The sequence below is a fragment of the Alexandromys fortis genome, unplaced genomic scaffold (assembly GCF_014885135.2).
Source record: "Alexandromys fortis isolate MF-2015 unplaced genomic scaffold, M_Fortis_MF-2015_v1.1 scaffold_48, whole genome shotgun sequence".
Taxonomy (NCBI): domain Eukaryota; kingdom Metazoa; phylum Chordata; class Mammalia; order Rodentia; family Cricetidae; genus Alexandromys; species Alexandromys fortis.
The window spans coordinates 10429204-10445844 of NW_026067947.1; the positions used below are offsets into that span (position 1 = coordinate 10429204).

The window sequence follows — 16641 nt, forward strand, 5'->3', positions numbered from 1 at the left end:
GTAAGGAGGTCTGGCGCCCTCTTCTGGCCTTCAGGCATACAGACAGAATATTGTATACATAATAAATAAATAAATAAATAAATAAATAAATAAAATAATAAATAAATAAATAAAATAAAAAAGAGAGATTCTGTGTTGCCTGGCGGTGGGGGACGCAAAAAAAAAAAAAAAGAAGAAGAAGAAGAAGAAGAACTTGCTGTGAGACAATGATCTTGTATTGGTTTAATAAAAAGACTGATTGGAGGCAGGATGACCAGAATAGGAGGATTCTGGGTAGAGAAAAGGCTCAGTCTGCAGTTGTCACCCAGACCCAGAGGACACAAGATGAGAATGCCTCACTGATAAAAGTACCAAGCCATGTGGCTAACACAGACAAGAATTATGGGTTAATGTAAGGTAAACGAGTTAATAAGAAGCCTGAACTAATAGACCAACCCATTTATAACTAATGTAGGCCTCTGTGTGTTTCTTTGGGACTGAACGGCTTATGGGACAGGGCAGGACAGATCTCTGTCAACAAGAAATTATAAAGTGAAGTGGAAGATGTGACATGCAGAAAACAACATCAAAACTAGAATCATTGGGCTTAGGGAGATGGTTCAGTGGGTAAACTGTTTACCATACAAACATGAGGACCTAAATTTAAATCCCCAAACACACATAAAGCTGCATTTTGTAGTGTGCTTATAATTCCAGACTTCTGCTGTATGATAGGATGTGGGGATAGAAGGCACCCCAGAGGCTCACAGGACAGAAGTCAGGTGTGCACAGACTAATAACAAAGACACCTGCCTCAAACAAGGTAGAAAGCAAAGATTGACACCCAAAATTGTCTTTTTTACCTCTACGTGTATACTAGGTATATGCACACCTATACTCACCCACTATTAAAAAATAGTTTTTAAATGTGATTATTATCCCATGGGCCCAAAGTGTTTTTTAATTAGTGTATATTCACTGAAAAATGATTCATTTTATTACAACTTTTTTATATGTGTGTATCATTGGTAATATTCAATCCACATTACCCTCTCATGTCCTTCCCTGCCTTCTTTTTGTTTCTCTTCCTTTCCACAACATATATATGTATATATATTCACACACACACACATTGAGACATGGAATTTCTATAGTCCTGGACGTCCTGGAACTCACTCTGTAGACAAAAATAGCCTTGAACTCACAGAGATCTGGCTGCCTCTGCCTCCTAAGGACTGAGCTTAAAAGAGTATGGCACCATGCCCAGCTCTTTATATACCATTATTACTATTATTAAACCTAGATTCCATACCCAAGAGAAGACATGTGGATACCTGCCTTTATGAGGCTGGCTTAGGCAACTTAACAAGATGGTTCCATCCATTTCTTTTCGAATAGTGTAATTTTATTCTGTTTTTATGACCAGTCAAAACTCCATACGACATTTTCTTTATTCTTTACCTATTCATCTGATAATGGACATCTGGGTTGATTTCATAACCTCACTGATGTGGGGAGTGCTTATTTCATAATCAAAATTGTGTAGGTATATGACCATAACCGCTTGTTTCTACAGATAATTCTAATTTAGAATGTTTTTTCCAGCATCACCAAGTCAGCATATAAAATGGCTTGGGTATGTATTATCATGTTCACATCCATTTGTTAATCTGATTGTCTAATGATTAACTGTTCCCTGTGCTTGTTAAACTGGAACAAAGCACTTCGTTTATTTAGAAAACACTGCAGGAAATAAAATAATTTCTGCAAACTCTTAGTAGCTTCAGCAGTCAGTAAATAAATGTCAGTCAGCATCAGTGTTCTAGAGTCCTGGATCCGTCACTCTCCGGGTTGAAAACGGGAAACAACTATAGAACATTTGTTCCTGGGTGCTATTGGTCCTGTTTACTGTTGTCACATAATTGTGACCAGATTCAAACAGCATCTTGAGCTCTAATTGCCTCTGAGAACTCTGTGCATGGAACAACAAACAGTGAGAGTGAGTTGTCAAAACAAAAGTCATAAATAAAAAAGGTCCTTTGTGATCTTGATAGATTAAAACCAAAGGAAGGGAGACAGTTTGTTTTGGCAAGAAGCCATCTGTTTATTTGTGTACAGCAGTTTTATTCAAATTTAAGGAAATTAATCAAAAGCATCAGAATTCCTAACACAGTAAATGAAAGTTGCTGAAAAATTAAACACTGATAAAAACCCAAGGACCTAATGAGGTTTTCAAACTCCTTAGTTTAATCTTCTCCAGTCCCTGGGAGACCTCTCTGCTGTGTGGACATGCATGACTTACTTCACGTTGATCACTGCTACTGCAGAGCTCAGAGCATGAATTGGCAACAAGCAGCAAACTGATGAATTAGCTGTTGTCAGGACTACAACAGGGCCAGCAGAATCCTGTATGTAAGAAACCCAACTGATCATTGGTTAACAGGCATTAGAGTTTCATTAATAAAAATCTGTCCCAGATCTCTGAAGGTGTTGGGAATGTGACTCTATACTACAGGGTATGCAAAGTCATGAGGTCAATTTTCAACACAGAGGAAGAGAAGTTATACAAAGACAAAAACATACACACAAACACGCAATTTTAAATGCATGTAGAATTTGGGATTTGTGCAGAATCCTTGGTGATAACCCAAAGGTCAGGTTTTAAATGCCTGGATGGTTGACTCTACTCTCCTACGTTTGGTATGTAGACTTCCCACTAGAGACAGCATTTTAGGGCTCACTGCCAGTTACCTACCTTTACAGCTCTCTTTGTATCCTGTGGCAGACACTCTTAGACTCCTTTCTGCACTCAACCATCTTCAGTACTCTACACATAATAAAGACTGCAAATTGCTGTCCTTTGCCCTTAGCCTTGCAATCTGAAAGAGTTGTGCATGGATCTCATGCTCTCAGCTATGAAGGCAGGCAGAATAGTACAACACACAGCTTCTTAACCACTCTCGGGCAACAGTCCACTTGTCTATTAGACAAATAATAGTGGTATTTATTATTAATAAATGAGATTAAACTATGCAGAGCGCTAAACAGTGCTAAGGGTCTTGGGATTGACTGTCATTATTCCATCAGGCTCCTCCATCCATATACGATGTCCTTGAAACACTTTGTAAACACACACTTATGTGTGCACCAGTATATTGACAAGGTCTGCACAGGTTTAAACCAGACATAGTTCTAACAGAGAGAGGGGAGTAGACATGGGTTCCCACCCCAAATCAAGAAGTTATTTGCAAATAATATTCACTGGCAAGAGGGAAATTGTCGATTGCCTTGGGTGGGTTACTCAGTCTAGGGGTTGTAACCCACCCTGCAATCAGTTACTACAGGGTCACGGAGGGGTGCTATCTGGAAGATAAATGGGCTAGGAAAGAAGAAGGAGGCCATGTTTCTCTTCAAAAATGGATTGGCCACCCATAGGTATCAACAAAACATAACATATCAAGTTGCAGTAAGACTAAGCACCTCCCCTGTATTAAGTCTAGGTAAGGCAACTCAGTATGATGAATAGGTTAACAAAAGCCAATCAAAGCATTAGGTCAAGCCCTGCTTCCTTTATTAGACCAAGCTACACAACTGTCATCTATATGTAGAGAATCAGTCCCATGCAGGCTCCCTGGTTGCTGGTTCAGACTCTGAGAGTTCCTATGACCCAGGCTAGTTGATACTGTGCGTTTTCTTATAAAGTCCTGACTCCTCTGGCTCCTGCAACCCTTCCTCCCTCTCTTCAGCAGGATTCCCTGAGGTTGGTCTAACCTTTGGCTATGGGTCTCTACATCTGTTTCCACTAGTTACTAGATGAAGGCTCTCTGATGACAATGGAATAGGCACCAATTTGATCATAGGAGAAGGCCAGCTCAGGCTACGTATCCACTATTGTTAGGATTAGCTGGGGTCATACCCCAGTAGTGGTATAACTGGGTATTGAGACAGATGAGTCCTAATTTTCTGAAATGCCATATTGATTTCCAAAGTGGCTGTACAAATTTACACTCCCACAGCAATGGAGGCGTTTTCCCCTTGCTCCACATCCTCTCCATCATAAGCTATCATTTGTGGGTTTGATCTTAGCCATTCTGGCAGCTGTTCTTTGCCTTACAGAAGAAGCTTTTCAGTTTTATGAGGCCCCATTTATTAATTGTCAATCATAGTGTTTATGCTATTGGTGTTCTATTCAGGAAGTTGTCTCCTATGCCATTGTGTTCAAGGGTATTTTCCACTTTCTCTTCTATCAGAGTTAATGTAACTGGATTTATTTTTGAGGTCTTTCATCATCTTGGACTTGAGTTTAGTGCAGGGTGATAGGTATGGATCCATTTGCAGTCTTCTACGTGTCGACATTCAGTTATGCCAGCACTATTTGTTGAAGATGCTTTCTTTTTTGCCATTGTATATTTTTTCCTACCAGAGTGATTTTAACCCAAGCAGTTCTTTTTAATAAGTGTTTATATATCTCATAAACTGAAACATAGTCCTATAAATATGAAGGATACTTAATTTTTGTTCTCTCTGTTGTTGATTATGGTGGTAGATTTGGTTTAATCTTGCTTGCAAATTATTCATTTTGGTTTACTTTATGGGCATTTGATGAGTGTGACTGAATACAGATTTCATTCAGGAGGCATGTACCTGGGCACTATGTTGAATCCATATTGCTTATTATCATTGTATTATCTGACATTATTTATGAAACCCTGTTGAACCACGTGTGGGTTGGAAGTTGACAAATCTCTGCTAAGCAAGCCTGTTACAACCCTGAAGCATAACTGATAGAAACTCAGATACAGAAATTGGGGTTTGACCTAAAGATCAGAAAAGCAAAGCGGCCTATCACTGGCTCTTACCTCAACCTCACCTGGAAAATGGTGATCCTGCCTCCAGGAAATCTCAGAATGAGACTGTGACTGCGAGCTCTCTCCTCCTGTTTTATATTCCTCTCTAGGGCTGGGATTAAAGGCATGCACTGCCCAATTTCTGTGGCAACCAATGTGGCTACTGAGATTAAATGTGTATGTTACCAGTCCTGGTCTGTAAGGCTAACAAGTGGGGCTGTTTTACTCTCTGATCCTCAGCCAAGCTTTATTTATTAAAATACAAATGAAATGCCACTACACAACCCAATTAAAACAAAAATGTAAAGAGTAACATTGAAAACTAATATTCTTTTAAAAGTATTTGTTTCAATTATGTATGTGTGTTTGCATGCATGTGGGAAGAGTCAGTAGATACCCCTGGAGCTAGGTGATTGTCTCCTGCCTGACAGGAATGCTCAGAACAATCTGATCCTTTGGAAGAATACATGGTCTTAAGCACTAAGCCATTATTCCAGACCCAAAAGTAATATTCTTTATTTTGGAGAAACAATATACAGATTTTTACCTTCCTCATGGTATTCATTACCTTTATGATTATATTTGTAATAAAATTTCTTAAGATGACTACTAGTTTCAAAGTAGAAAGCTATAAATTGATATATTATGCAGATTATAAAATAGCTTCATGAAGATACAAGCAAATGCATATTAAGTTGGAAGGAGTGGGGTGCTTTATCTGCACCAGATGTAAGAAATAAGTCAATGGAAAAGGAATAGCCTCAATTCTACCTCGGAATAATCTTAGAACTTCTTTGGTTTGTGAGGTTGGCACCCCAAACCCTGAGGCTCAGTATGAAAGGGGGCAGAGCAACATTGTGCAGAGTCTGAGAATCAGCTTTTTGTTGTGGACAGTAGGGAGGAGGGAGGACCTGGTGAAGCCAGGCCCAGAAACTGCTTTTTCTTCTCTTTCTTTTTTTTTTTTTCCTTAATAAACTTCAGGGTGTAACTTAAAGACAAATTGCCTATTTTTTTTTTCTGACCTGGTTCCAGAGTTTGTGATGGGTGATAGCTCCTTTCTGAATTCGATGGACAACAGGTTTCTTGAAGCCCTGGGTCTGATTTAAGGCCCTGGTTTTGGCGGAGGGGTGTTTCCTTTGTCATGCTTACGATGATGAAAAACAAAACAACTGAAAAATGATGAGCCTGAAAATGGAGGGAAATTCTACCTAAATGGAAATAAGTCTCCCTACTTCTCAGCCTTCTGCTGACATCAAGAGATAGCAGAAGTTTTATGTGGACATGGTTTGATTTCACTTTGTATGGGAATTGCTTGCTTTATTTTATTGCCCTGACTCTGAATATTCCTCTCAATTTGCTATACTAAAACACTAATTACTTTTACAATGACAACAAAAAAAATGAAAAGTAGTTTCTGCAGTACACTGAGCTCCCAAGGTCCAAATGAGGAGCAGAAGGAGGGAGAACATGAGCAACGAAGTCAGGACCGCGTGGGGTGCACCCACCCACTGTGACAGTGGAACTGATCTATTGGGAGCTCATCAAGGCCAGCTGGACTGGGACTGAAAAAGCATGGGATAAAACCGGTCTCTCTAAACATGGCAGACAATGAGGGCTGATGAGAAGCCAAGAACAATGGCACTGGGTTTTGATCCTACTGCATGTACTGGCTGTGTGGGAGCCTAGCCTGTTTGGATGCTCACTTTTCTAGACCCGGATGGAGGGGGAGGACCTTGGACTTCTCATAGGGCAGGGAACCCTGACTGCTCTTTGGACTGGAGAGGGAGGAGAAGAGAGGGGGGAGGGGAGAGGAGAGAAGAATAGGGGGAGGGGGAGGGAAATGGGAGGCAGGGAGGAGGCGGAAATTTTTTTCAATAAAAAAATATATAAAATGAAAAGTAGAACACATTTCAAATTACATGGATTTTCCTGATTACATGTGAGTAGACATGACTACTCCATGTTACCGTTAAGAGGAAGGGTTTTTATTGTAGATACGAGAGAGTATGGCCAGAGACATCTGGAAGAATACAGAGCAGAGAGAGAGAGTAGTAAATTACATGAGGCCAGCAGACTGGTCCTGGCCATGAGAGAACCAGGATTGTGTGAGAGAGGAAGACAAAGAGCTTGTGGACAAAAGAGAAGGGACAGCAGAAATACCAGGGTTATAAGGAGAAAGCATAGCTTGTGGGAGGAAGCCCATGAACTGTGGAAGTTTGGGGTAGAGCAGGAGGTGAGAAGGGCTAGGATGTTGGTATTGACTATGAAATGTGTAGCAGGCACTTGTGATACTGAGGGAGGCTGCAGGTCAGCATGCTCTTTGGTATGCTAATAGGTACCTTACACAGCCATTTGTCCCTTCTGCCAGTCATAAGGGAAATGGTTCCTTTGTTTGGCAGGAACTGGATTCGCCAGTTCCTTAGGAATGCTGGCATTTGTCTAACCTCCAGAATGGAGTTCCCTTTAGACATGACAGTATATAGGTACGAACAGAGATATAGCTTTTAGTGAGCCCAGAGAGATGTGCAAACCTTTTAAAAACAGCATCTTTCAGAGTAGCTGCCAGCCAGTGGGCCCTTGTATGCTTGTCTCCAGAGATATCACCGCATGGCTCTTGGGCTGAATTCTATATATGCATAGTGAGAGGCTTCATCTTTTTATATTGAAAATAGCCCTGTATCTGAATCTGGGCTCTCAGGTGACTGAAGCTGGTTGATGTCAACTTAAGAAGGATGAGTTCACCAAACCAACTGCTTCCCTTCTGCTCCAGGTTCCACAACTTCTACACTATGTTTCCACATACACCATATCACTGCTGTTGCTGTTTGTTTTGTGTGAGGGCAAAGGGGAGTTTGGAGGCTCTGGAGATTGAAATTAAGGCGTTACATATATATGCAAGGAGAACACTTTACTACTAAGCCACATCCATGGCCCTTGTTTTTTTTTTTTTTTTTCAAATTCCAGACCCAACAAAAGTGATGGTTCCCCCTTCCAGCATGGATGTCACTGTTGGAGAAAGCATTGTTCTTCCATGCCAGGTGACACATGATCACTCCCTGGACATTGTGTTTACTTGGTCATTTAATGGACACTTGATAGACTTCGACAAAGATGGAGACCACTTTGAAAGAGTTGGAGGGGTAAGTACCAATGCCGTGCTATCTGTAAGAAACAGCACACCACAAGTTCTGTTAACTGACCCAAACAATTTTGTTCACATTAACTTGGAAACAAATGGAAAGCTGTTGTTGAAGCATCTTATTTCCCAGAGCTGTGGGTTACTTCCTGCTCCTTTCTGCATCACTTACACAGTCACTGATGTCATCCATAGCATGCATAACAAACCTGATGTCAGGTTAGCTGTTGACTGCTGTATGTGAAGAAGGAAAATGAGGTTCATAAGAGTTATATGGAGTGACTTTTCTCTACAACTGCTAAATGACATGACTCAATTTTGAGCCTCCCAGCCCAAACTCTACTCTCATATTATATAATATGTCCCCAAATAAAGTACCTTAAAAATAATTTCCTTATATGCCTTCAGGTTGCTATTGGAGTCCTCTGGGCTCTTATGGGAGAGTCATCATCATAAAGTTGGCACTTATTCTCTTGATTCTGCAAATACACTGAGGTGATTCATCGTCTCATGGAGTCCAAATCCAAATGCTTCAATTTTTGAAATGCCTTACACTTCAGTACACTATACATTATCATTGAATATGTGCCAAGAAAAGGTTACATCTAGGAACAATTGTCTCTATCACAAACTTTTTCAACAATTATTTCTCTGCATTATCACAGCTCTACACGTAATGAATACTCCCTCTGAAGAGCACCTTCTGGGAAGGCCTAATCAGAAAGCACCAGAGTATAAAACTGGGGCCATGATTTGAAAAGCCCTTCCCTCCCTCAACTGCCGTAGAAACGGGATTTACTGACTTTCCCATCTCAGCTCCTGTGTATCTCGTTAGGGGGAATATAAATGCCCTGAAGCCAACAACTCCTTCCATGGGATTACCGGGATATATTTTCCACCTAACTGTTGTAATAATTCTATCCATTACATGCATGCTTAGTTTGTTAGAGTTTGAGTTGCAGAACACTAAAAGGGATTTGAGTGACTATTCTCTCAATTCTCCCAAGGATGATATCACTTTGGATACACGGGAGAGAAGTTAATTCATTACACCAGTGGATGCCTCTGTTTGTTAGGAATTCTCTCTTGGAATATTGGTTGAATAAGGCTGGGTAACATTTCCATGATTAACCCTTCTGGACCTCTTTCATGTAGCCCAGCTTAGTGAGAGAGATTCTGCTTCACTGAACCACTGGTGAATTAAACCATTGATATCCAATGCTTTAAAAGCTAAAAATGTGCTTAGCCCCATGCCTACCACAAAAAGAAATACTTTTAAAACTCTAATGGCTATATACTCTGAAAGAAGGCTAATATTAATTGTAGTAACAGGGCTGTATATGCTGAGAAATCCCTTCATCAACTATTGAATAGTTGTTTTCCACATTAAAACCAACTTTAGGCAAAGTTGATATGAAAAGTATGATTTTGGAGAATTTCAGGAGCTAATTAGAAAGGATTGATGGTTGATGACTTAAAAAGATCCCTGGCCAATCAGAACTAGTAGCCATTATGTGCCTTTTCATCTGAGACGCAGAGGGAGATGTCTTAATGGAACAAAGAACCAAGGGATACTTCGCATCCACAGAAGTGCGCTCATTCAGCTGTCTTTAGTGGCACACACCTGTAATCCCAGCATTCAGAAAGCAGAAGCAAAAGCAGCCGAGTTTGAGGCAGCCTTTCATTGGGAGGTGTAAGCAGGATTTCACAGTTGAGCTAAGCATGTGCCATTCTGAGCTCAGACCCATTTGAGTTTGCGCTTCCCAAGCTAGCCGAAGAAGTAATGGCAGATAGGCTCAGCCTGTTTGGTATTTTGGAAAGCTCTTGTTTTGTCGTTCTCTCGTGTCCCCCAGTGCTCTTTCAGAAAAGAACGGAGGCCACAGTTGGAGTAGGGATCGGATACACTGCTAGTCTTTTGTTCTGTTTGGCTGGAACGTAAACGTAAACCACAGTAACAGTTGGATCTGGGTATTTCTAAGGGACAGAACAGCCTCGCTCTGTGAGACTCCTTCATTTCTCACACTAAGGTTTTTCTCAGTTTGATTTCAAAGCTATAAACCTCACTAAAATTTAAGAATAGCTAAGACACACTCCCGGTCACAACCAAAAAATGTGAAAACAGGTTGTGATGTGCCAAACTAAGTTTCTTTGACACTCATCCCCTAGTGAATAGGATGAATCACTGAGACAGTGCAAATATTTCTTTAATGCCAATAGATCTTCCGCCTTAAAATCAACATTGCTTCTACCTTAAAGTCAATATGGCTTCCATTTTAAAGTAAATATGTCATTCACCTTAAAACCAATATGATTTCCCATCCCTCTACACATTTCCATCACTAGGCTTAGTTTTTATTTACATCTCTATTTTAAGTCCCAATATGTGACCTATTTTAGGTTCATAATGCTGATTCCTATTACTTGCAAAGTACCTAACCATTTATCAATCACCTTATTCTATATTCGCTCCTCAATTCTCACGGGAACCCTATGAAATAGGTTAGTAATTATTTTCCCATTGTTTTAGACTGAGGTGTGATCAGTAGATGGTGGAATCGGATGAGAACACAGTGTTATAAGTGAAACAGTGTTCAGACAAAAATGTCTCAGCTTTTCTGAGACAGAGTTTTCAGAGTTGGACTTAAGGTCTTTGGCATGATTGTTTCACAAAGAAAATTGATCACGGCCAGGTTTAAATTTATTCCATGCTTCACAGTCTGTGAAGGGATTTCTCACAGGCCTTCAGTCTCATCTGATTCTCACTACACAGCACGGCAGGAAACGCATCCTTCTCTGAAAGGCCAATAAACTGAGAGGCAGACAGATTAAGAGACTTAGATGAAGTCACACAGCAGGGGTGGCCCCCAAACAATTAGGTCCCCAGACTGCATCTCCTCCTCCAGACATACTCCTGCCTTTCTTCTCCTAATCTTACTTGCAACAATTGGTGCTCCTGACTTTGTCCTCACCCTCAGTAAATGCGAGTGTGACCCTGTTTAACTGAAACAAAAGAAGATACTGAGTACTTGTTGCTTGCTTGCTTTTGGGGTATTTTCTTCAGCGGCTGGGGGGGGGGTTGGCTGCTCTGGAATCCACTCTGTAGTCCAAACTGCCCTTAAACTCACAGATATTTATCTGCCTGCCTCTGCCTCCTGAGTCCTGGGATTAAAGGCAAGTGCCTCCACCGCCCAGCTAACACGTTGCTTTCAAATAGGGATAAATTCTTCCCTGTGGAGGGAAGTATATAATTGCTATCACTAACAAGGGATGGGTCTGGGAGGTGGCTCAGTGGTAAATGCTGGTCTGCTGAGCACAGAACCTAAATTCACTCCCCCAGAACTCATATTAGGTAGATCTCTGTGAGTTCAAGGCCAGCCTGGTCTACAAGAGCTAGTTCCAAAACAGGCTCCAAAGCTACAGAGAAACCGTGCCTTAAAAAACAAAAACAAAAGCAAAACAACAACAACAACAAAAAGGCATGGTAGACTATGCTTGTTTTTCCGATGCCAAGGAAACAGAGTTAGGCAGATTTCTTGAGCTGGTTTGCCTGCCAGTCTCATCTACTTGGCAAGATTTAGGCCAATAAGAGACATTGTAACAAACAACAATGTAGGTGGTACCTGAGAAATGACACCTGAGGTTTTATTCTTCTCTCCATGCACCCATCACATACATGCACCAACACACACACAAACATGTATGTGCATGCACAGGAAACAACAAGGATTGGAACTGTCTTTTGCTACATATGTAGCTTATAGAAAGTTGTCTAGCCTCTTTACCTCAAAGTTTTCTCTTCTGTTGTGGAAGCTGCGGGCTGCGTTCCTGCCGCTCCCAACTCCTGGTCGCCTGGCTAGCTTATACCCCGAAAAAACTTCCTGTTTTGTAGTTTGGATTCTGAAAGAAGGAAACATTTCTAGCCTAACCTACGAAGTGGTCACTGCTTTTTTCTCCAAGCTTCTCAATATCCAGGGAATAAAACCAAGCTCCAAGGTAGAGCAGTCTAGTGGAGAGATCACTTTGTATTTATGAAAAGTCATTTTCTGGTGGGCAGTGTGGAAACGGTTGTGGGGCACACAGGCATCCATACTAGGATGTAATTAGTCCCATTCATCTGCTAATCAAACATGCATTTGGCATTTAGAAAACAAATTAGCACTATTCCACACTAGATGATTCAAGATTTCCTTAGAGAGTCTGGCCTTCAAAATCCTTTAATTCAAACCTGAGAGCAATCAAAATGCTGGCTGCAAGACAGGTTTCTGCAGAAAAATGCAGGTGCCTCTGAACGTAGATTTGCCTCCCCTTTCCAAATATAGAATCTCAGCGTCTCAGAATGCAAGCACCAGCAATAGACTTAGAGCATTCTGAAGGGAACCCATAAGGCTCAATCAAAAACCATGTTGTGTAACTTTGAGTGATGCCAGCAGGAATAGGAGACTGATCCAGACACCTGAGCTCCTGTGGAAGATAAGCTCTCTGAAAACACTGGTGCTCTTATCTCTCAGGCTGGCTCACATAGTTTTAATAGCCATGGCTTGCATCACTAATGTTTTCATCAGCCGGTGTAAAATAAATCCATTAGTCATAGTGTCCTTCATGTGATAATGATATTTAGGGCTCATTAAAAAGTAATTGTAGCCACTTTCCTCTACTTTATCAGCAGGATTCAGCTGGTGATTTGATGATCCGAAACATCCAACTGAAGCATGCTGGGAAATATGTCTGCATGGTCCAAACAAGTGTGGACAAACTCTCTGCCACTGCCGACCTGATTGTAAGAGGTATTGGACTTCTATTTTTGTTTCTATATTGCTTGCTTTTTGCCCTTTCAATATATATAAACTCTACCACAGCAACATAAAGCCTCAATGCTTTTGAATTATGTTTAAAAAAAAGAGGAATAAGCTAATCATTTTGCATAGTGGTTAACAGTCTATAGTTTTTCAAACATGTATTTTTTCATAAAAGATGGGTAATGAATGAATAACCAGAAAGTGCACTAAGTAGGTTCGGCTTTCCTACTGAAATGAACTCCTATTGACTGTCCCAGTTAGGACTTCTGAGTTGACAGGATGCTCTAGAATAACTTTAGATTAACCAAACAATTAGTTAAAAAAGCGATCCAACTAACTCTTCTGTGTTTCCTTGGGACTGAACCACATTAGTGTTTTATGTTAGTGGGATAGCAGGGGATTAAGTAAACTCATTTTTTCCAAAATTATTAAGGCTGTGTTTACTACTTTGGAGGCCACAGGATCTGGGAGAATGGAGCCAATACATGAGGCAGACTAAAGTCTCATGCAATACCCAACTTTATTCGGAGCATCAGACAATAAATACTCTAAGGGTTAAGGAAGGTCACCTAAGTAAAGGTTTCATGAGTTCTAGCTATATACAGTCATGAGGACATGCCATATGCAGCAAAAACATGTTTTTTATAGAGACATGTAAACATTTAATTGAATAACCCTATCAAGAAATAATGAGTAATCTGAAATAAACTGACTTCTATCTGAAAAACCTGTAAGAAGCAGAAAAACACATGCTAAGAACAATACTGTGATTTGAAGAAGGTAAAATCACAAGATTACTGTTTTCTCACAAGAACTCAGAATTGTCACACAACCCCATTCCTGGACCGTGTTCTGACAAGGCTGCCATGATTTTAAAGTATGGCTTGATGAGAAAACACTTGCCTAGACTATAGTAAATAGGAAAACACTCCATACAGAATGTGGACCCTAATGAGATTCTTAGTACTACTACAGGAACTACATTAAATATTTCAGCCATGGTTACCCTGAATGAGTCCACCAGCTAAAGAAAATTCTAGGCTTCAAATCAACTTACAAAAGGAATTTAGGATTTCTAAGATTTTTCATTTTGAAAGAGCGATGGTTGCACAGCTTAGGCTGGCTTCAAACTCACGACTTTCTTGCCTCATCTGTTCAAGTGCTGGAATCTCAGATGTGTACCACCACACCAAACCAACAGGGAAAAGAAAATTATATTTTGGGCTGATGGGTGTTTTATCTATGCACCATATGTGTGCAGTGCACATGGAGGCCAGAAGAGGGTGGTAGATCCCCAGGGTTTGGAGCAACAGCGAGCTAGCTGTAGGCCACAATATGGATTCTGGGAATTGAACACTGATCCTGCAGAAGAGCAACTGGTGTTCTTAACCACTGAGTCATCTTTAGCCCATAAAAATGGAAAATAAAATGAAAATTGAAAGTTTGGGGAACCTAAAAGGGTTTTTTTTTTTAAGTTGGAAACTGGCAATCAAGGTGAAGATGATACTCCATGGTGTGACCTTTGCTCAGAGTACACACCAAACTCTGCCGAATAAAGAAGCAAGCAAATAAAAGGCAATCAATCCAAAGCATCAAAATAATCTGATGCCTCTAAACTCATTAATCAGAATTCCTAAATGTTGGGAATGTAAATTTTGGCCAGCCACCTGAACCTAAATTACAAATCCTGGATCAGAATTGGAGTCAGGGTGAACCTAAGGACACAGGGAATGAGGTCTTCTGAGAATCAATAGAAAGTATCGCTGTATGCCCCCGGCAGGTGTGAGGGGAAAATGCCTAGGAATTAGCGACTTAATTGTCAAGAAAGGTTAAAGAAAAACTGCATTCCCATTATGACTGCTCTAGTTATGTGCTAATTATCTAAAAAGAACTCGAGACATGCTGTAGATAAAGGTTAAATTAAAAAAAAATTTAAAAATTATATTCTCAACTTAGGTAGAGCTGCCTATAGAGTCACTTATAGAAATGTGTTTATTTCCATTTTAAAAACACACCAAAGCTAATCTGCTCTCCCCTTAGGGACAAAAGAATTCTATTGCTGGTAATTTATCCTCTATTTAATTAGGATAATGTTCAGATCAGCAGTTTAAAAACCAATAAATTAGACTAATAAATATTTAACTCAGTAGAACTTGAAGTTCTGAAATGATATTGTATACTTCATTTCACAGAAAATAGCACTAGATACCGAGAGGAATTTGCAAGCGCAGTCTAAAAGAAACTCTAGCCTAATCAGTTAATAAGGCCAATAAAGTAATATGACATTTAAAGCCACAATTTTTCATTTTATCTCCTCTTGCTCTGCCCTTGCATCATTTATGTGTATTGCAGTAGGGAGACAGAAATGCATTGCACTAGCCTGTAGAGGTTTTCCCATTTGGAACAAGTGAGGGTTTGGATGGTGTTGACTCCGGATTCTTTAATTCCCTGGTGCTGCTTCACTTAATCTGCAGCTATCTCATTGTCTCTAGCAAGGGCCCCCTCCCTGAGTGAAAAGCAGACTCTGGCATCAAAATAGCTGTCCTTGTCGTGTGACAAAAACATGTTACAGTTTGCTCAGTGGACATTTTGTTGTTGTTTTGAAAGAAGGGTCCAATTTTGCTTCAATGAAGTCAACACTCCCCAAGAGTGCAGCCACGCACTGGTGGGGACAGGTGACAGAAAGATAAAGATTGAGAGAAGCCCCTCCAGTGACAGGTCCATGCCACCCCTTCACTTTCTTCCTACTCAGCAGCCACAAAGGGCTCACATACTTCCTATTGATTTGATTCTCTGAGCTGTTGAAAGGGAAGACTATTCTATTTGCAGTAGTTCTAAAGGCTCCCGAACAACAGTCACAAAGAAAAGGGGTGGAATCTGAGGAGAAGAACACTGGTCAGATCCAGAGGAGCATATATTGTCTTCTGGACTTCCCCTGGTTATTAGGAGTAAAAGACCAAAGGTTACCTCAGCTCCGTCTAGGTGACATTAGACTGCCATGCTGAAATGTCACCATGGAAAATTAATCAGCTCCAGCATACACATTTGGAGACATTTCATTCGGGAGTGGTGGTGGTGGGGAAGATAAATTTAGCCTCACCTGTGAATCTCGGAAAGAGATTGTTAAAGAAGCAAAGAGAATGCAGGCTGTCGCATAAAGGTGAAGGAGTGAGGTTTCAGAATTTCCACGAACTTTCCGCCACTCCGGGAGAGGTCTCCTTTTTACCTTGTCCCTGTGACACAGCCCAGCAGCCTTTGGAGAACTAGTGTGATTGCTAATCTGGGAATCAGAAAAATATCTCTGGGGAACCTCTCCTTATCTGTCTAGCAAGTATGGGGGTTGTCACCATGTCCCTCGCCATCACCTCTTACTTCAAGGTAATGTTTAAGCTACCATTTTTAAAAACGCATTTAACTATCAGGGCATAGCTTCTAATACACACAAGTGGGAACGTTCTGGGTCTTTAGTCTGGCTCCATTGATGTTTCCCCTCCTAACTGTTTTCCATCCCTCTCTATACGAGCTGCAGGCCTTCATCTGAGTATGATTTCTTCTCCATTCAGTGGTTTAAGTACATGGAAAGTAGAGAAGCTACAATCATTGGGGAAATGAGTAGAAAATTTAGGTGTGACTTATAGAAACTGCTCCAGAGGGATATTAGACTCCAGCCCCATTTGGGGATTATTCTGAAGAGGAATGTCTTGTGACTCTTGAGAATTGACCATTTTCACAGTAGTCCCTCGGCAGAAGAGAAAATGCAGCCACTAGATGCAGTTAAGATGGCAGAGGTGCACCAGCATTCTCTGCTAACATCAAGGTATTCCATTATAACTCTTAGTTTGCCTGTTTGTGGTTCTCCCCTCTATTCTGTGAACTCCTGCAA

General features: G+C 40.7%; 1 protein-coding gene across 3 annotated transcripts in view; it reads left to right on the forward strand.

The window, feature by feature from the left end:
- The window catches only part of LOC126506109 (contactin-4), a 997903-nt gene that overhangs the window by 957915 nt on the left and 23347 nt on the right, over window positions 1-16641 (forward strand). For all 3 annotated transcript variants that reach the window (XM_050149411.1, XM_050149413.1, XM_050149412.1), the window contains 2 exons: window positions 7791-7966; window positions 12626-12746. In XM_050149411.1, coding sequence (XP_050005368.1) covers window positions 7791-7966; window positions 12626-12746 — 297 coding nt within the window. The remainder of the gene's footprint in view (window positions 1-7790; window positions 7967-12625; window positions 12747-16641) is intronic.